The 21514-nt window shown below is 36.9% G+C and overlaps 1 protein-coding gene across 2 annotated transcripts in view; it reads right to left on the bottom strand.

Moving 5' to 3' along the window:
* APOO (apolipoprotein O) overlaps nucleotides 1-21514 on the bottom strand; it is a 35182-nt gene that overhangs the window by 5232 nt on the left and 8436 nt on the right. For both annotated transcript variants that reach the window (XM_086767086.1, XM_086767093.1), the window contains exons 4-7: nucleotides 18679-18733; nucleotides 17513-17608; nucleotides 15541-15632; nucleotides 9988-10095 (exon numbers count right to left, since the gene is read on the bottom strand). In XM_086767086.1, the coding sequence (XP_086623212.1) occupies nucleotides 9988-10095; nucleotides 15541-15632; nucleotides 17513-17608; nucleotides 18679-18733 (351 nt within the window). The remainder of the gene's footprint in view (nucleotides 1-9987; nucleotides 10096-15540; nucleotides 15633-17512; nucleotides 17609-18678; nucleotides 18734-21514) is intronic.

Genomic DNA, 21514 nt, shown 5'->3' with positions numbered 1-21514 from the left:
GGGTAGATTTATACTACACATAAGGAAAAAAAAGTTTATGATTAGGTTGGTGAAGCACTGAAACAGGTTGCCCAGAAAGGTGGTGGATGCCCCATTCCTGGAAACATTCAAGGCCAGGCTGGATGAGGCTCTGAGCAAGCTGATGATGTCCCTGCTCACTTCAGGGAGGCTGCACTAGGTGACCTTTAAAGGTCCCTTCCAACCCAAACCATTTTATGATTCTATGAATAAGGCATCGAGTCTATGAGACCCTGCATATGCAGTGCTGGAGACACTGACTCAATACATCAATATTCAGTTACGAAGACAATTCTCAAATTTCTTATTCAAAATATGCCTAGTAAGACCTTTAAAAGTAATTCTTTCTTTCAAAATCCCATTTTGTTTTGATCACCACCCTGGATATTTCACAGTACAGGAAATCACATCCGCAAACCACACCCATTTCAAAATAATGATCTACTCCATAATTTTCCTGTACAGGAATTTGTAAGTTACGACATTTTACTACAATTCATAATGAATAATCTGACTCATGATGCCTCATCTCAGGGATTACTCAGTCCTGAACAAATGAACTAAAAATAAGCTGTTCAGAGAGAGTTGTTTTTCCACTTGCTTGTTTTAACTGGTAAAAAGCAAGTATCATATAGGTAAGTTTTGGGCTTTTTCTTTTGTCCTGAATGAGGGAAAAAACCCAAAGCAATACACACACACAAATATACAAGAAAACAGGAGTCTTGCTCAGTTCCTTGGTTTCTGTAAGCTCAGTAGATCTCAACACAGGGTTTATCTTCACTGTATCCATTAAGCCCAAGTTATCGAATTCAAGCCAATCCACTGCTAAACTGTCATTCCTCACACAAACTCATTTGGTGAAACGGCAATTAAGAAGCTCTTCTGACTCCATCCACTGCATGTGCCCACTAAGTAAATAGTGAGCCTGAGGGAGATTGATCAAGCAGTAACAGACAGCCAGAAAAGCATGTCGTTTGAGCTGGCACAGGATATAAACACATCTAACTTTACAGCAAAGTGTCAAGGTCCTAATCACACTCAAAAGCAGATCAGAAGCAAAAAGCATGTTTAGATCAACGACCCAGAAGACAGGCTGCCTCTGTGCCACGATGCCTTCCCATAATTAGAAGCAGGCACATATTCAACTGTGTCTTTCTACCTCCTAGCTCAATACATAACACATCTCGGTGGTCAGAGGAGTTCACACATCAGAGTTCTACTGTGCAGCTGAAGGGGAAATATTTTGCAGCATTCTTACACATCTGAGTTTCAACTGAAAGGCTGATGAGAAGGCTGACTGATAAGAAATATCTGTAACACATTGAATTAGTAAAATGTTCAATAGATTGGGATTTCATAGGATTATAAAAAAATAAATAATTATCTGAAATTTAAAATAATATTGGTGCTAAGGAGACTACACAATGCTTTTTGTAAGGTTTCAGTACATGAGTGATTAAAAGACACTCCAACTGAGCTCACAACATCTAACAGACACACTGAGACCTAAATTTTAAATGACAAACTTAAAAAAAAACCACAATGATTTATCTGAAAATTTTCCTTCTATACAGAGAAAAAGGCCCAAAGGCAACCTAGCCTAATGTAAAAAAAAAACAAAACAAATCAAAACAAAACAAATAAGGTGTAGCTTTTTTTCTCACACTACAGGCTACTCAGATGCATAAATTAATTTCTGTTGCTCCCTCCAAGAGTCTTGCAGATGGCCAGGCTCTTTTACACTAGCATCTAACCTTAGAAATTGTAACTCCAAAGGTACGTATAAATCTCTCTTATGCTTATGGAAAACTCTTGAAAGGTAGTCTGGCCACCAGAAAAAAAAACAACAGCTGCAAAAGAAAAATAAAGGCTCACTGGGGTCACAGATTAATAATTTACCTTTTATTCTGCCCTCTTTTGTTTGCAATGTATTGCTTAGGATAAAGAGAATGTCACTGGTTTACCTTATTCACCCTCTCCCAGTCAATCAATAACTTATTCTCCTTTTATTTTCAGTTGAACTTGAACTTAACTCTCTCAGAAACATGAAGCACTTTTTAAAATGTTAGTTTAAGTTGCCCTAAAAAGCCCAACTTTTTGTGAAGTAGATTCTGTCTTTCCTACCTCTAACACATTTAAATTCACCACTGCCCTCACTAAGGATCCAATGCAAAAGAAGTAATAATTTTCACAAGTTTTACTCTCTTGCTGTTCTTACTACCAAACAATAAAAGGAGAGCACGTGACAGTATCTTCTGTCAGAAGTAGATGTTTATCTTTTTGTTCAAATGATTAAATGTTTGCTTGTCAGTTCAGAAGCTATCAAATACAAGTCTTGCAAGCATTTGCAAGAAGTTTTCTCATGGCTTCTGTTGTGTTTTAAAGGATGCTCAAAACACAAGTGACTTAAAAACTCCCCTCTTGAAACACAATTTAAGGTTTGCTACGGTCAATCTATGATGATGATGGTAAAGCCCTCTGGTCAACACAGTGACACCACAACTTGCATCAGAGCTTTTAGATGACCAAAGTTCAGGTCCACAGTTTCCTTGATGCTTGTTCTGAGCAAGGGCAGAAAACCAGCACCCAAAGCTGAGCAGTCTTTGCTCTTGGAAGTGCTATGTGACCAGCTAGCACTTAATAAAATACCCAAACACAGCTATATACATATATTTTTAATATTTATATATTTTAATGTGTGTAATAAATACATATCTATAGGTTAAAAAATATATATTATATTAGCATTGGTAAGCCACAGATGGTGTCTATCAACAGAACAGGCAGGAAGGAAAACCAAACAATAAGCCACAAGAGTTTCTTTCAATCTCTGAAGCTGTTTAAACTACCAACTGACAGACAGCAAGGGGGAGAATCTATTTTCTGTAAGTTCTTACTACTGATTGGACCCAAGTGGGAAAGAGCACACATATGAAGAAATGAAAAAGACCTGAAGAGGGGGGCGTTTTTAGTGCTGCTCTGGCTCTTCACATTTTGGCTGCTTCAGTAAGAACAATGAGTGCCCAATTCAGTGTCAGGGGAAGAGAAAGAATTCAGAATAGCTGGAAATACAGCAAAAGTCTTTGAGATGTATAAAGAAAATATAAACTGAGAACTAAAAAAAAAAAAAAAAAAGTTTTTTCTACATGTATCAGCACATGCTGTAGCTCATTGGCTGGAACAAACCTGGGTTTAACTGACCTGGTGCGATAACGCATGCCCTTGTCACTTGAAGACGAAATAATTACAGTATGAGAGCTAACAACCCCAGAGCACAATAAACCAGTACAAATTATGGAAGTACTGAAACCAGAGGCAAAAGAGGAAGGACAAAAAGGCTGCATTTCATGAAAATAAACACCAAATGAGCTGACTGACAAACAGGACCCGATCATTAGAAGCTTACAGGTGGAAATGTATTGAACTATGGCTTGATTGTATTGAACTATGGCTATTGATCTTAAAGCAGTTTTCTGTAAAGAAGTTACAATCCTTTGTACAGAAAATCACAGTCTAAGTTTACGCTTGTCCTTGTTTTGGCTGGGATGGAGCGAATTTTCTTCCCAGTAGCTGTTGTGTTTTGGATTTAGTATGGGATTTGGTATGCAAAGAATGTTGGTAATATACTGATGTTAGTTTTTGCCAAGAGATCAAGGACTGTTTCCAGCTTCCCAGGTTTTGCTAATGTGCAGCTGCAAGAAGCCGGGAGGGGTACAGTCGGTACAGTTGACCCAAATTGGCCAAAGGAAGTATTCCATACCATAAATATCACGCTCAGTATGTAAGTGGGGGTTGGCCAGTGGGCAGCTCTCTCTCACCGCTCAGGATAATTTCAAGATCGCTCTCAGTTCTGTTCCATGACTGCTGCTTGGGACAGGCTGTATGGCCATCAGGTCAGCAGGCAGTGAGAAACTGTTCATTGTCCACTTTGTATATTTTATTTTCCTGACATTTTATTATCATCATCATTATAATATTATTATTTTTATACCCTCCTTTGCTGTCTTAGTAACCTGTCTTTATCTCAACTCACAAATTGTCCTTTTCTTTCCAATTCTCTCCTCCATTCCCCTGGAGAGGGGGAGGGTGAGTGAGCAGCTGTGTGGTATTTAGTTGCCAACTGAGGTTAAACCATAACAATGCTCAAGCTGCTATGGTTCATCCATCCCTCTGACCTAAGCACAAGTATTAAAGCTGATAAACTCAGCCAGTATTAAACAGAGATCACACTGGGTAAAAAGAAAAAAAGACAAAAAAAAAGAATAAAAAAAGAAGCTACAATTCACCAGCTTAAGAGTCTCAGCTAGTCAAACACTTTTGCAGGTGCTGGAAGGCAAAAAAAAAAAAAAAAAAATAGAAGGAAAGAAATGTAGAAAAATACAATCTTGCATGAACTATGATATTATTGGGCAGAGCAGAGGGACCAGTTACTCACAAAGACTAGCTGAAGGCAATGCAGGGTATTAGCCTTCATAATTGCAAAACCTCAGCAAGGAAAGTTTGAAGCTGCCTAAAGGCTACTCAAAAGGGTTTGAAATACATAATCCTTGAAAATTGCATAACAGCACAAGTTGGTATGATTCTCTACAAATTTTGCACACCAAGTTTAAGATAAAAAAGGTTTGAGGGACATCTTACATTTCACTATTACTACCCCTGAGAATTTACAACCTGACAATACAAATGTTAATACTAATTCCACTGATTTTTGTGGAATTATTTCTTGTGAGTAAAGATCACTCAAGTAAGCAAAAGATTTTCAGAAGATAAAACCCTTAAAATATACCTTGCCTCCTACGAAGATGGTTATATTTCCTCTACCATCTCCTCTACTTAGGGGAAGAAGTAGACAAGTTGCCCATTTTATATGGGGATAAAGTACACAGAAGCTGAATAACTACTCCTGCTCTCCCTTATTAGGAAAATGCTTCATCCTTCCGGAAATAAGAAACGTGAATGATAATTTTTACATAAGGTACTTCTGTAGTTTCAGCAGAAGGCTTTCATCCTAACAACCTGAAGAGCCAGCTCCTTCAACAAGGCAGCTTCAGGATACCAGAATGCTATACTGTAAACAGCATATTCAAAACCTTAGACAGACTTGCTGTATGGAGGGGCTCCAGCCACACTGTTTTGAAATACAGCAGTAGAAAGTCCTGGAATTCATCTTGCTTGGCAGAACTTAGATTTCTGTTGATGTGGCCTCTATTTGGCACAGGTTTTTGTTTCATAAAACCTTCAGAAAATTAACATACTGCATCTATTTTAATGACATATTGCTACACAAACATGAAGTTATGCACAGCTGTGGTACCTATGACTATCAAACAAATTATGAGCAACATAAATTAACACAAGCCAAGAAGAGCCACCCATGTATTGCTTGACTGTTTGCAAGAATCTTTTGTGTAGCAACAGGAAAAAGCTAGAGTGAGTGTCACAAAACAAAACAAAAACCCCATCTTTTGCTCTGGCATGGTTTCACAAAATGGGTTACATCTGCTGTAACAACAACTCAAGAATAACATTTATGTTTGCCTTCACTAGTTAAGGAATCTAGCTGCACAGTACAGCAATAAGTAGTAAATACACAAAAACAACCCTTTTTTTTTTCACAGGGCTCTCAAATTAAGACAGAAGTCCCAGAATCTATTCCAGAATGCTTTGCCAATTTTAATACATGATAGTTAGAAGTATTTGTTTTCTTCCACGACACCTCAGTATCAGTAAAAGCTACAATAAAAATGCAACTTATAGCAAATTCCTTAGCCAGAGAAGTTGATACTGATTTGGTGGATCTAATAATCTGTATGAACAAAACCTACTTTTTTGCACTAGTATAACCACACAGCATTAGAGACAGACTGAAAAAATTTTTCTAGGGTGGACTTCACACCTCATGTTAGGGACACACCGGTACTTATACATTAAAAAAAAAGTTTCATTATTAACTGTGACTGACCACATTCTGACAGAACATCATACTATCATACTATCTTAAAAAAAAAAAAAAATAACCTAAACAATTAAACCAAAACAATAAAACCAAATCCATAATAAAATCAAGCTTCAGAGCAGACTTCTTCCATTAGAAACACTTTTCAGTCCACATTCTAGTGACCCCAAAAGCAGGTGACTTTTTACAACTGCTGTTCAGCTTCTCTAGACACCAGGGAGACAATACCCTCTCTTGAACAACTTCAGAGGACAAAGAAACAATGAGGCAGTATACTCCACTGGTAAGAGATCACCAAACATCTGAAATGCAGACAATTTCATATAGTGCGTAATCGTGCGTCTTCATCTGAGTCACGGGATTTTTGTTATCTTGCATAATCTATGAAGTTAAATGGCAACAGTTAACATTAACAATACCCGAGATCAGCTAGATGAACTTTAGGAGGAAACCATTCAATAGCATTTCACTTCTTTGTGCAAATAACATATTTTGGCAACTAAGGGGTGTGATTTAAAGATTCTGCAAGGAGGAAGAGACAGAAGTATGTTTACTTAGTAGTCTCTGCAACTTTGCTTGTCGTTTGTTTTTCTGCTGAAGTAGCAAGTGCTTGAATAAGCCTTATAATAAGATGAAAGCTTCAAAAGTTTTTGCCTTCCAATAACAACCACAGTTCCTTTTGAAAGCCTGGAACGTAACAAAATAAACAGCTCAGCTAGTTTCTACTGATGCTGTCTGTTTGTCTTTCTGAAATATTTTAAATGTTGCCTATTTTTTTTTTTTTGATAGCCTAGGTTTTAGGAAAGGTACAGTATAGTTAACTAACCTTTGTTTATTAAAAGGGCTATACAAGTGCATTTACTAAAGTGCCTAGGGCCAGTACAGGACAGGTATCTACTGATTAAAGTCTCCACTCTCATAAGACTCAGCAACTGACAGGACACATGAACATTTCTCCAACACAGCTTGTTTGGAACTAGTCCCACACCTAGACCTACCTAGGGAACTTGTTCCCATACCTGCAGTCTACTCAAGTGCAACTGCCTCTCCAAAACATCTCTCCCTCAGTCGCTGTCCCCTTTACATCACAAGCCTCTGGGTTGAAAATACCACATTCTGGTCAGACAGGACTTCTGGTTTACAACCCAGAAGCTATACATCGTTGTCAACCTAGTACGAACTGTTAGTAGTTGTGCGCTATGGCTCAGATCAGAAGATCCACAGTAAAAGACTAAGACTTACTGTTGGTTCAAAGTTGTTTTCAAATAATCAGTTAGTTTCACCAGACTACAGTAAACAACTAAAATAAGAGATGGGAAGCAGTCTGCAGCTAGGACAGCAGTTTGTGTCAACAGAACAAGCACATAGTTGCTTAGAAATGAGGAATTAAAGACACAGTGAGTTTAGAAGTTAATTTCAAACCACACAAGCTTTATATTCCACACCTGAACTTTTATTTCTTTAAGTAGCAGTTAAAAAAATTCCCTAAAAACCTTATTGGCTCTCCCTGGCACACAGTTAATCAGCTTGCACAGTTCTGTGCTCTTTTACAATCTGCTTCACTGAGCCATCTACGTTTCCTAGATGTCAGTTTGCTTCTCTGTATCAGAGAGGTACAATCAAAGACAGCTTCGTCTCACAGAGTAACAAAAAAAGTCTAGTAGACAAACCCCCAAAAATATCATTAAGATACTTAATTCCAGAAGCTTCAGACAGGTTATAAATTATCAAGACATTACATAATGTAATGATTCATTAGAACTAGTTCCCATTTTTTCACAAGTCAGTGCTAATCTTCAACTAGTATCATTAATCAATCACACTGCCCTTATTTTGAAACTTGGTAGTATTTTGTAGAATGCAAAATGTATTTGAAGTAGCAAAAGAGAATCTTATTTCTGATTTTTTGCGGGGAAGTATTTATGAATATTTGCTCTAATACAACGATGTCACTGTGTACTGCTCTATTGGACATTACTATCCAGTCACATCTAGCAATTTGTAGAAGAAAACAATTATACAAAACTAAAATCCTACAATTCCCCACAGTTGTGTATTACATTTAACCAATTCTACAGACAAAGTTTAAGTACTGTATCCAGTTCTGGGTTCCCCAGTATGAGAGAGACATGGATGTACTGGATAGAGTCCAATGAAGGGTCATGAAGATGACTAAGGAATTGACACATCTCTCCTGTGAGGACAGGCTGAGAGAGCTGTAACTGTTCAGCCTGAAGAAGAGAAGGCTCAGGGAGATCTCATCAATGTGTATAAATACCTGAAGGGAGGGTGCACCAAGGACAGAGCCATGCTCATTGACAGGATCAGAGGCAACTGAAACACAAGAGGCTCTGTCTGAACATCAGTAAACACTTTTTTACTGTGAGGGTGACTAAGCCCTGGCACAGGTGACCGAGGGAGGTTATGGAGTCTCCATCCTTGGAGATATTCAAAAGTCGCCTGGACACAGTCCTGGACAACTGGTTCTACGTGGCCTCACTTGAGCAGGAGGTTGTACCAGATGACCTCCAGAAGTCCCTTCCAAGCTCAAGCATTCTGTGGTTTTATACAGAAATATAATATACATTATTTATATGGTTTTTTTTTTAAACATCATATAAAGTCTTAAGATACACTGCTTTAACACACACAAACATATAAGCAAGTAGTTAGATACCAATACAAACAATACCTCAAAACCAAGGATAAATTCATTCATGTACACTGAATAATATGACTTCAATATAGCACAACTGCTTTGATAACTATAAATCAACTACGGAAGAGCACACTTGCCTAGATATTGAGATTTAAAGTAACTAAATGCACATATGCCTTAAAATGGTGGTACTGTATAAGCACGGACCACAGGAGGGCTGGAAAGAAAAAAAAAAAAAAAAAAGGCTTTCCTTCTCTGGTAGCAGTATGCAAGGAAATCATACTGTATCACTGATGCTCTGCAAGTGGATTAGAGAAAGCTGCTCTATTATAAAACTGAAAATAGGCATGCAGACATTCATTTAGTTGTATTAGCAACATGAATTCAAAAATGCTGTTTCAAAGAAACCTCAGTGCTTGCTATACTCTGGAAAACAAAGCCATTATGTTAGCATTTGCTCTGTCATCAGACACAAGTATCTCCAAGGCAAGACATCAGTCTGCTTCGCATAACACAGAACAGTAATGCTAGACCAAAAAAAAAAAAGTTACTTGTAAAACAGAAAATAAAGAGAATGTTATTCTAACTTAAAAAAAAAAAAATCATAGTCATGTATGTTAGTCTGACCTCTTATACAGTGTTTAACAATTGGAAATCTAGAAAGCAGAAAAACTTTCAGCAATGACTGCACTTGATACCTCACCAGGATGCCCAATTCAAAGCAGATTCAGAAGAAACCAAATTTTTATTGTCAGTCTTCTGGATGAGAATCAATTAAAGCAAAGTTTCTTTAGACAGAGCTGTAAGTATCAACCCACACAGCCAGTTATCTATGACTAAATCCCCATGAACTGCATATCCCTACAAATTGCTGGTTTTATGACTAGATAGTAACACTTAATAGAGCAGCACACAATGACACCATCATGCTAGAAAAAATATTCATGAACATTCAAAGGAAAAAAGTAAAAATGAAGTAAAATGTAAACAGAATGCTATTTCAGATTTTCAAGACTGAACTTGTCAAATTGAATTACTTAAAAAAAAAAAATAATTCTTTTAAATAACCAAGACTGTAAAAGTCTTGATCCCTAGCATTCTAATCACAATACTCCTAATGTTCCTACTAAACGCTTAGTAGATTATACTAAAACAACCTTCCAAACAGCATTTCTGACAGTCTAACTTTAAACAAGCTTAATATTTTCCCACAGCTTAGAAAGACAAAATGAAATCTTTGTCTTCAAAAATAAAAGCTGAGTCAGAGTGGGGAAGAAAGAATATATGAGCAATAGTAGGTTTTCTCTGAAAATGCAGTGGTAAATTCAGAAATCAAGTTCCTCTGACTTCTTACCTTATCACTTTTTTTCCCAGATTTCTTCTTCTTAGGATTATCCTTCCAAAGAGATTCTACAGCAATATATCCCTGAAGACTCCAGTCATACAGATGTGTACCAGTAACCTTTGAAACAAAAGATATTAGAAAGCATGAACTTAATAATCTGGGAAATATTTTGCCTCTTATTTAAGTGGAAGAAATCTCAAAACAAGATCTTTAACATCTTCCTGTTCAAACCCAGAGTGTACAGTATTAACAAACATCTTGGAAAAAAAATAAATGACATGAAGAATAAGAAAAGCCAACTTGCTAAAAAACCCTTTGAAGACTACCTGAAAACATCTCTCTATAAAAAGGGATAGAATAACGCCGCATGGAAACAATTCTGGTTTTCTTAATAGTGAATGTTCAACAGGTTTAAGATAAGCCAATTATTTCTTAATTTGACCATAGTAATTTTAAACACAGAAAAAAAACCAACCCTACTACTTAGTTTGACCTTTTTTTCAATTTTACATTTTCACTGATTTGAAAGAACAGCAACAGTGCCCCTTTGTTTCTTTTTATTTACTGTTTAGAAGAAAGACCTAATTTGTTGATAGACAGCTGTAATGAATAACCAGCTGTCAACTCTCAAAACAGAAGACAGCTAGGAAAGACAGTGTTTGCTATACTATACCAACAAGTAATTTTAAGACAGGAAAAGTCCCCAAGTCTATTAGGAGTATCTCCTGCCTCTTACATGATACGGAACTGTAATACTCATAGCATCCTTTAAAACTCAAGGATGTTCAGTTTTACAGCTCCAAGCTCAGGTCAGTACTCACTTCCGTATCACTATCAGTTTTCTTACAAATAAAGAACAACAAAAATGGACAATTTGTCCAACTAGACAGCTATTAAACAACAACAACAACAAAAGTTAGGAAATCGAGAAACAAGAAGGTATCACCTTATCTCCCACAGCAGGTAAAGATGGAAAACCAAGACTATGAGAACAGAGCAAGCATACATGACTTTTCTGAATGAAGTTTTTATGTTTCTTCCAGTCTCCAACAATTTGCTGCTCAGAGATTTCCTGAGCCAGACATGATCTCTATGTGTACAATAATGCCCAAGTAATTTCCCTCCTATAAACTTTGGTACTTCCCCTTGAGTGCCATGCAAATTTTTAGCATCCAGAACATCCTGTGCCAAGGAGCTCTACCACTGGGCACACACGGTGTGAAGAACCACTTCCCTTTCTTTGTCTGAACAAAATTAACTACACCAGTTATGTACCACAATAGTAAGTGATGTGCTTCTGGGTAGAGATCATGTTACTACCTTACAGAAGAGGATATTTAATAACTAGAATTAAAACAAAAACTCAAATCAGCAACTAGATTTCCCAGTCACAACTAAATCCAAAACATAGGTTGTTTTAAATACAAAGAGTTAGCATATTTGTCACCACATTTGACAATTACAATTGTATTTTGGTTTTAAACAAGTTAGTAGGATGCATGGAGTTCTCTCTATATTTGAAGGTGATAAAGGTTATAAAAAAAAAAACCACACACAAAGTGTTCGGGAGATGAATGTGTTTAGCCTCCAAAATCCCCCAGTTCAAACATTAGAGGCATAGACAGTTATCTTCTTTTTTAGTATCAGGAGTGTTCATTTTTAAGTACTTAAACAAACTAGTTCTGAAAATCAGAGAAGCCTACAACTCATCTGGAAAGACAGCGTGACCAGACGTGCAAGCAGTACAACCCTTTTGTCTGCTATGTTACTGAGAACACAGCTATCAATATAAAATGAGAAACAACTATGCATAAGCCAGTTCTTGTTTCTGCATAAAAACAATCCATTAAAATACTTAAAAACACTCTAAATATCTAACTGTACAAACTTTAAAATATTCTTATTATAGGAGTCATATGACCACGTGAATTATGAATCACATTAAATGAGAAACTGGTCATTCATGTTGCTGGAGTAAGGCAGCTACATCACAAGGTACAGCAACCCAGACAGTTTAGACTGGTGGCCACAGCCACCAATGTTTCAGCACTGTACACACTTTTCAAGAGCTGGGACCCATGCACACACTCACAGTTCACATGGGCTGAAAAATACAATTCTAGATGGACTGTAAGCTGTAAGATACAGCGTCAACACGAACATAGCCAAGCAATTTTGTTAACCGTGCAATGAATCCTCTTATGAGCAAATCACTAGTCATGTGTTAGGCTTGTGTTTTATACTTGTCTTTCTCACAGAGCAGTTGAGGAGGAATCAAGTGGGTACTGCAGTTCCTACCACTGTCCTTGGGAGTGGCAGTCCCAACCAGGAAAAGTAAAAGGAACAATCGTAATACAAACGGTTCATTCAATTGTTCAAAGCATTCGTACAAAGAGTTCCTCTTAAAGAGGGACAAGTTTTTCCATCCAGTCGTCTGGAGTTCTTAAGTTCTGGAACATAACAATTTCCAGCTTGTGTTAAATTACAACATGCTAAAATATCATCTCTGTTCAATGCAACACTAAAGTAAGCTTGTATGCCAAAATTTGAACAAGTTCAAAAGTCAGCTTGAGTGGCTCTCAACAGGGACTCTGAAATAGTCTGAAAGTGACCTTGGGTGACAAACACCCATACTAGGCGCTACTGGGGTAGCATCAGCAGTCTCTAAGGCCTAATGTGCATGTAAACAAGCTCACATATTTTAACTCCACATGGGACCATAAGCATATAATATTGACTACACAGTATGTTATGTTTCAAGATTGTCAAGCAGAATTATGGTTAGCAACTCTTTATCTACACTACATGCCGAAAAACTAAACTGAGATCCCGCTGGCTTTTCTACATTTATATTGTTAACAAAGTAGTCATAGTGCATTTTAACAGGCATTTAATTCTGCAGCAGACATGGATCAAATGACCGCAACTGCTCCTTTTCAACCCACAGTTCTTATAATTGTGTCATGCTCTCAGCTGTGCCAGTACAACTGTTTATGCCATACGAACTGAACTGGATAAGGGATGAGGTACAGGTTCAAAAGACATAGAAACAGTTTAGTTTGTTGTCAAAGAAATAAAATAACATATTTGGAGCTTTTCTTTCTTTCAAGAAGGTGGTAAGCATAACACATACTACTTCAGGAAATCTGAAGTTCTAGTAACAAGGAACAAAAATAAATTTTAATGATAAAGATACTTAATCAAGTAACTTCATACTGGAACATTTTTTCCAGATGGAAGATAAGCCACAGTAAATACAAAATATTTTCAATGTATTATGATTAGCTGGAAAGCAGTAGTTTCAAAACAGCAGTTTAAGTTCCACTAGAACAAAATAAACTTCAGTATTAAATTCGGTTTCTTTAACACATATACAGTCCAATAATTTGTTCAAAGTTATACAAATCAAAGTAATACTAGCAGTGAGGAAATAAATCTCTTACAAATTTGTGATCTATTAGAATGATTACTAAAGCAGGGGAAAAAAATTAGTCTATGCATTTCTTCCATCTCCAGTTATACAGTGTCTGAAAACTATCCATTACCAACTATGAACTCTCTTGCTGTAACTTCACTTCCCAACTTGTACATTTTAATTAAAGAAAAATTTTTTCTTCCAGACAGATGCATCAAGTGTTGTACCTCAACTGCAAATATATTTTGCTGTGCTTAGTTCCAACTCTCCAATGAAAAGTCTTTAATAAAGGTGGGGAGGAAAAAAAAAAAAGAAAAAAAAAAAAAAACAAAAACAAACAAACCACAACACTCAAAACTTTTATTCTTTTAAAGTATGGTCAAATCTGAAAGTTTACCAAATGAAGGGCACTATATCACTGAAAATGAAAAGCAGTGACAAAGTACTCAAATATGGAAGAAAAATAAAAAGAACAAAATAGAAAGAATAATGTAAAATTTATGTTACAGAATATTTCCTATACTGTTCTATTAACTTGCTTAGAGAGCTTTGTACTGGCAGCATCCCTTTCGAGGCTTATAGAAATTTTTTAAAGGCCTACGAAACATTTCAACGTAATTACTGAAGAGGAAAGTACTTCCAATTTCAGATTAAAGAATAAAAATTATGGATTGCAAGATCTGATATGTTTAAAACTTCACTTCTTAGAAAAGAACAGTGCAACAGAGATCAGAGGAACCAAAACAGTATCTGGGATATAACTCTCTCCATAGAAGTTTCCAAACTCATACGTCTAGTGTCCTGATCAAGTCAACAAAGCTAAACCTATTCCAATCAAGTTTTGGGCTCGTGGTCTCATATAAGATTTTTTTGTTACAGTCCAACTAAGAACTGTGAATTAATCAAAGGGCAATCATGCACTTCAAAGTTTTTGCAAAATAAACACGGTATTATGAAGCTGTTAGTAGCAAATCCATAGTTAATACTGAACTGAGCTTCTTTAAAAACAATAATATCAGTTTGAACACCATTCAATCACTTCCCACTTCACTGTTCAGAAGGCAACAAGAATTTCAATACATAGTTTCCAACAGAAATGTCTAAGCTTCTTAAATTTTGACTTGTTTTTTCCTGCCACTTGCACAATTCTCACTCCTTGAGAATAAATCAACAGAACTATATGTACTTAGAGCATCTGAATCCTGAAAGCACTAAAAAAAGATTCCATCAAAGATCAGGGTATCATCATGCTGGCAGACTTCAAACATAGCATTTTTTACTCTCCCTCAGTCAGTGACCTTTCAGTTTTCAAAAAACATCATATGTTCTTGAGAATATCTTATTTTCACCCTGACATCTTAGTGTCATTCACAAGTCACCAATAACTGGATAGCCAATTTACCAAAGCCTGAAACAAAGTATTTCTGACACACAAAAATACGTGCACTGAGTGGTTAACAGCTGCATTTGAAAAAGAATGTGGACAGCAAGACACATGAACTGACATCAGTAGGGGCTGTAAGCAATTGGGTGGTCTCTTCAGTTCTTTCTTTCACAGGAAACCCACCTAAGCAACTGTAAGTTTACATGTTTCTCATGTGCCTGAAACAACAAATGCATAAACAGGAAAGGCATCCAATAAGCAGAATTCTTACCCTGTTCCAGAATGTGCATGCTATCTTTCCTCTAACTCTATCCAACAAAAAGCAGAAAACTTCAATAACAATATTTACCTCAAAATGCTGTTAATATATTTCTCTACAGAAGCTCTCTTTTTTTGTTGTTTCTTTCTTTCAAACTCTGTTTTCATTTGCTCTCAAGGTATTTCAGGTTTCCTTAGTATTTTAAGTAAACACGCAAACTGCACTTACTAAGCACATTTATGTTAATTTATAATTACTTGAGGTTACAGATTTAGAAAGGAAATTATATTGCTCAAGTTGAAGACACTGCTGCAGATGTTAGGAAAAAGTCACTAGAAGAAACAGAATATCCAACTGTCTTCAGTCTAGACCACATGTTCTTTGACAAACTAACATTCTGTTAAGTGTCAGGCACACTGATATGGCTTTTAAAAATTAATTTGAAGGTAGGAGGCAACAATCAAAGTAAAAGATGCTTCTCCAAAGAAAGGTATAATCACTGACCTTTGCAATAGCAACTGCTTGCTGAGGGTAATACATGGAGGCACCAATACCCATGAGACCTGCGGGATACACTAACTTCTTTATCTTCGAGCCTGTTTTACAACAACAAAAAAAAAAATTAAAAATAGAATTCCAAAACGTTGTTAGACTATATGTTAACCAAGACAGCTGAATGGCCCCACTTTTTACTTATAATCAAAACAATTTTGTTAAATACAGTTCAGCATATTTTCTGTTCAGTCCTGATAGTTTCTTAAGAAACATGATTACTTTGTTTAGCAATTATTATTTTAACCATTTTAAGATAACACTTCTATTAATATCTTCCCATACTGAAAATTACCTTACAACTATATTTACTGCAGCAGCACATAATTTATTTGGTACTAAATAATGAAGTAAAAAACACAGTGAAGATATATTTAAGAGAATTCTACCAACTGATACGCTTTTCTAACCTAAAAGAGAAACTCAGGCGAAGAAAGGTCAGGATAGCATTCTTTTGATATGTCAAGTAGAACAAGAGATGTTCAAATACAAACTATATTAGTTACCTTGACTCACAAATATTGACTCTTCCACAACTGCTCTTATGAATAGTTTTTCCTGATCCACTATAGCAATTTAAAAAGCATTTTAAAGTACTCTTAAACTAAAGTACTTACAGTTGTGCTATATCCCCAAGTTAATTGTGAACATTTTAATCAATTTCAAATCTCTATTCAATTACATAAGTCTGAAACAATTTAACTGCCTGAAAAGTTCATCCTCTTATGACAGCAGGATACAGGTTGTGTATCCTGGTCGGCCAGTGACAATATGCATCCTTGAATCAGTTACCGGGCATGCTGCAGTTTATCCAGTCAGAAAGTAATATGGAAGGAAGATGGTAAAGGAGAAAAGCAAGCCACAGAAAAGAAAACAAAAAGGTGATAGAACAGACATAGAGGAGTCAGGATGTGGTAGTTATGTTCCTCATAGAACAGCCTGTTCTACATGTGAAGCCACATGTGCTTTGAATAAACAAATAATGAATTTTTAAGAGGAAATGTATATTAGAAGTGCTCAGTGTTTCCACTAACGCATGCTCATGAGATGAGAAACAAGAGACATTCATAAAGTGATGTTGCTCGTCTTGTGAAGAGGGAACTTGGTACGAATTAGCTATATGAAAGCACAGAAAAGGTAAGGTTCATTGCATCTTTACAACCAGAAAAATTACACTTTTGTTGTAATTTCTGCGAATGGGGAATCTTCCTTTGTGATAGCTTATCAGTGTGCCTACAGTATCACTCTAGGAATAAATGTAATAGTTGAAGATGTTAATGCCTTACAATACATCTCACTACAAACACAAAATACTTTTTTGCTATTAACATTTCTTAAAATAACATTTATTTCTATGAAAGTATAAATGTGTCAGTTTCTTCACCTAGTGTGATGCAATTAACTGTATCAGCCTTCTATAGCACAAAACGTGCATGTATTTATACTATACCCAGAGCTCACAGGTATTTTTGCTGAATATTACCATCTGCAGCAGCTCTGTGCCTGGACTGAATACTTTGAAGGAACCTGAATATACAACTAATTGTACATGTACCATAGTTTAGGAATCTATGTATTTTAGTGTAATTTATTCCTCTGTAGTTTTCAACACTGACACATGTGATCAAGAACTTTTTAAGCTAAAGCAGAAAAATTCTTTCCTACTTTTCCTATAATAAGCTAGAACTGGAAAAGCTCCAAGACTAGATTCCAGTAACAAATACAGCATTCATAAACAATAATGGATTATTATTACCCAACTTTTACATTAAGTTTCTTTATAATGGGAGGAACATTGTAGAAACATGCTTGTACAGTTAAGTCAGACCTCATGCATCACAGTTAAAAATGAGTATCCAAACACCTACAAATAATTTACCTATCCCAAATCATAACATAAGCAATTCAAAAGGTTCCCACTTACCTCTAGCAAGAAACAATCCAACAATTCCAGCAAAACCTATCACACCAAGCCTTGGATAAAACCCAGCAGGGGGGTTCTGGAGAAATTCACAGCCCTCTGAAAATAAGTCAGAACAAAGTGCTTTAATGTAATGTGAAAGTGTTTTTGTGATAAGGAATCAACAATACATGCTGACAATTGTTATGAAACAAAGAGTTATCAAAACACGGTTAACTATCATGCACATTTTAGATCTGCTGGCATAAAATTCAAAGCCTTTGTGATCTTCTCTAGTGACACATGAATGAAACTGAACATCGTATTGTATTTACCAATTTTCATAGAAGATTTTGCCTTTGCTCGTGGGCCATCTGTTTTGGTTTGCTCTTTTGCATCTCAATTATATCTTTTTCAAATTAGTGATAAAAACCTTTACAAAGTGGATTCTTACATTTACATGTTAACAAGAATTAGTTTCAGTAGAACACTGTACAAAAAACATATCACAGAACAAAGGGAAGACATAGCATAAACAAAGCTCACTCCAAGATGGGAGTCTGATGGGGGAATAGAAAACTATGCAAAACTTTCCATACAAAGGAGTTCAAAAGACTGAGAGTGTTAAGTTTATGGAAAAGAGGCACAGTATCTGAAATGAGCTCTAGATAGCATTCCCACTAAGTCCTGCTGAGCCTAAGCATGAAAGGATGCTTCCAAAACAAGTACAAATTATTTTGGATTAATTAAGAATTCTTAGGATATGCAAGGAAGTAAACCAAAATGAAAATGTTAAACTCTGCAAACAAAAGACCTAACACTTGTGACACATAATAAACATTGCAATATGTTTCAGTTACTGGGCTGGGTCAAGCTGGAATGGAAATTGGCTGGAAATAAATTGTGAGGCCTTTTTTTCCCTTCTTTTCTTACATAAAACTGTAATTTTTAGTGACATTGGTCAACATAGATGCAGGTCTCTGATTTTAATTATTTAGAAATGCAGTGTCACAATGACCTCCAAAGGAAATTTAAACAGATACACAATTCAAATAAAGTAGTCTTAAAAGCATTAGAAATTACATATATATATATATATAAAATGATGCTTAATAGAAGTTCCTTTTAATGGAACATACAGCACAGTTCTGCATTTTAAATTGCCAGTGAATAAAACTAAACTGATTTACCTTTACCATACTCAACAGCTTTTTCTAGTTTGGGCACAGCTTTGGTATAAAGGTCCTAAAAAAAAAAAAAAAAAAAAAAAAAAAAAGAAAACAACAGTAAACAGATATTAGGTAAAATATTAACTACGGATTGTAACTGACAAAGAAAGAAAAAAAAAAAAGGAAAGAAATATAAAAGTGTTGGATCCTTAAAATAACTTCTTTTTATTCCCACTTCCACCCTTCACTTACAGGGCTATGCTTGCTCAACATTACCTTTCGTACAACATACAGCTTTTTCCCAAAGTAGTCTTTGGACACAGATGAAATACAATACCTCAAAACACAGAGGTCACCTTCAACGTTTCAATGAGTTCCTCATCAAGTACCTGAAACTTAGGATTATTTCCGGTTTCTCAGTGTATGTAGGTATCACAAAAATACTTGAGTTGATGCAAACGTAGGAAGTAAACTCCTTCCTAGAACTTTACAAGGGTACAGGACTCATTCTGCAAGGTGATAAATTCTACTTACCAAGAGACTATCTTAGGCTAACAAAACTGCATCTTTGAAGCGAATTGGAAAATTAGTTTTACATATAATGTCCAAAGTAAATCAAAGAGCACTGCATCAACCCTACAAACTAGTCCTAGATTTTGTCCTCAGATTGAAAATATGCAGGAAGTAAAAGCATTCCCATTGTCTTTTATCAAAGTAGAAAAAAAAAAAACCTTCAATAAGAGCAACTTGCTAATTGTTATTATGCTAACAATCCTCCGGAGAGACAGTGTAAGACTGTCTATCAATTTGGGAACAAATTAATAAACATGTATGCCCAAAGCTAAAGCAGAGAACCGACTCACAATACCACCTCAGCTGTATCTGTGTGGATACTGCATGGGGGATATCTTTAGAACTTTGGATTTCCTCACTGGCAAGAGTGACTTAAAAAAAAACTTGTCATGAAAAAAAGTATTAGCATGTAGCACACAACCTAATTGAGAACAGTGCAGGTACACAGAGTTGCTTCTCTAGTGTGATTGTCCAGCTCCTATCAGCTCCTGGCTGAGAAGGTTCCCAAGTCTGAGGTCAAACCTGCATCTTTATTCATTATTTTCCATACAGATTTTCCTTTTCCTGAATGTATTTAATCCATGTTTTAACCCATTTCGGCCATTGCAGTGTCCTTTGTCAACACAATTCCTTTGCATTTCATAAACGTAGTACTTCAATAGAAATACCACATTTCATTAATCAAAACCATATTTGGTTATCTTAGTGCTCCTTATAAACAGAAAAACCTTTGATTACTGGCTCCTGATGCCTGAAGGCTGGTATGAATGACACAGGGAGGAGCTGAACGCTAGTACACGGTCTCTCACAGTATTCTCCTAGGGAAACTGGCTGCCTGTGGACTGGGTAGGTATACCCTTCTTTGGATAAAGAATTGGCTAGGGGGCCGTGCCCAGCGGGTGGTGGTTAATGGAGTCAAGTCCAGCTGGCAGCCTGTTACAAGTGGTGTCCCCCAGGGGTCGGTACTTGGGCCCATCTTGTTCAATATCTTTATTGATGACCTAGACGAGGGGATTGAGTGTACCCTCTAAGTTTGCAGATGACACCAAGTTGGGTGGCGGTGTTGATCTGCCTGAGGGTAGGGAGGCCCTTCAGAGGGATCTGGATAGGCTGGATCACTGGGCTGAGCTGAATGGCATGAGGTTCAACAAGGCCAAGTGTCGGGTCCTGCACTTTGGCCACAATAACCCCATGCAGCGCTATAGGCTCGGAGCTGAGTGGCTGGAGGACTGTGAAGAGGAAAGGGACCTGGGGGTGTTGGTTGATGCTCAGCTGAACATGAGCCGACAGTGTGCCCAGGTGGCCAATAGGGCCAACGGCATCCTGGCCTGCATTAGAAATAGTGTGGCCAGCAGGAGCAGGGAGGTAATCATCCCCCTGTATTCGGCACTGGTGAGGCCGCACCTCGAGTATTGTGTTCAGTTTTGGGCCCCTCACTACAAGAAAGACATTGAAGCCCTGGAACGTGTCCAGAGAAGGGCAACAAAGCTGGTGAGGGGTCTGGAGCACAAGTCTTATGAGGAGCGGCTGAGAGAGTTGGGATTGTTTAGTCTGAAGAAGAGGAGGCTCAGGGGAGACCTCATTGCACTCTATAGCTTCCTGAAGGCAGGTTGTGATGAACAGGGGTTTGGCCTCTTCTTCCAGGCAACAAGCAGGACCCGAGGAAATGGCCACAAGTTGTACCAGAGGAGGTTTAGATTGGACTTGAGGAAAAACTTTTTCTCTCAAAGAGTGGTAAGGCACTGGAACGGCCTGCCCAGGGAGGTGGTGGAGTCTCCGTCCCTGGCAGTGTTCAAGAGGCGGCTTGATGAGAAGCTACAGGATATGGTTTAGTAGCTGTGGCAGCAATGGTAGTGGGAAGACGGTTGGACTAGATGATCTTATAGGTCCCATCCAACCATGTGATTCTATGATTCTATGATTCTACATTGCATTAGCATGTAGCACACAAACCCAGTTGACACAACCTTGGTCTTACTCAGTCAATGAAAAAAAGAACATGCTCTAAAGACCCCAAAGACTAAAAAAGTTTGATCTTCTGTCACAGCCCACACATAACTGGCTCATTTCTACATCTGTTTTGCACTGATCTTCCACTACAGTTAAGCAAGCTATTTTGAAAAAGTAAAATGGATATATGAACATAGCCAAATTTATTATCATTATCCTGGGTCACGTTTTTAAAGTAAACTGAGAGACATCTAAGATATTATTTTCTTTAACACAGCAGGGAGTGAAGGGGAACAAAAACTATTTCTGACTACAGTTAAGCAAGCAAGATTAC

This window comes from Chlamydotis macqueenii, chromosome 1 (genome assembly GCF_036417535.1).
Source record: "Chlamydotis macqueenii isolate bChlMac1 chromosome 1, bChlMac1.mat, whole genome shotgun sequence".
NCBI classification, from domain to species: Eukaryota; Metazoa; Chordata; class Aves; order Otidiformes; family Otididae; genus Chlamydotis; species Chlamydotis macqueenii.
This window is presented reverse-complemented; position numbering and strand designations above follow the sequence as displayed.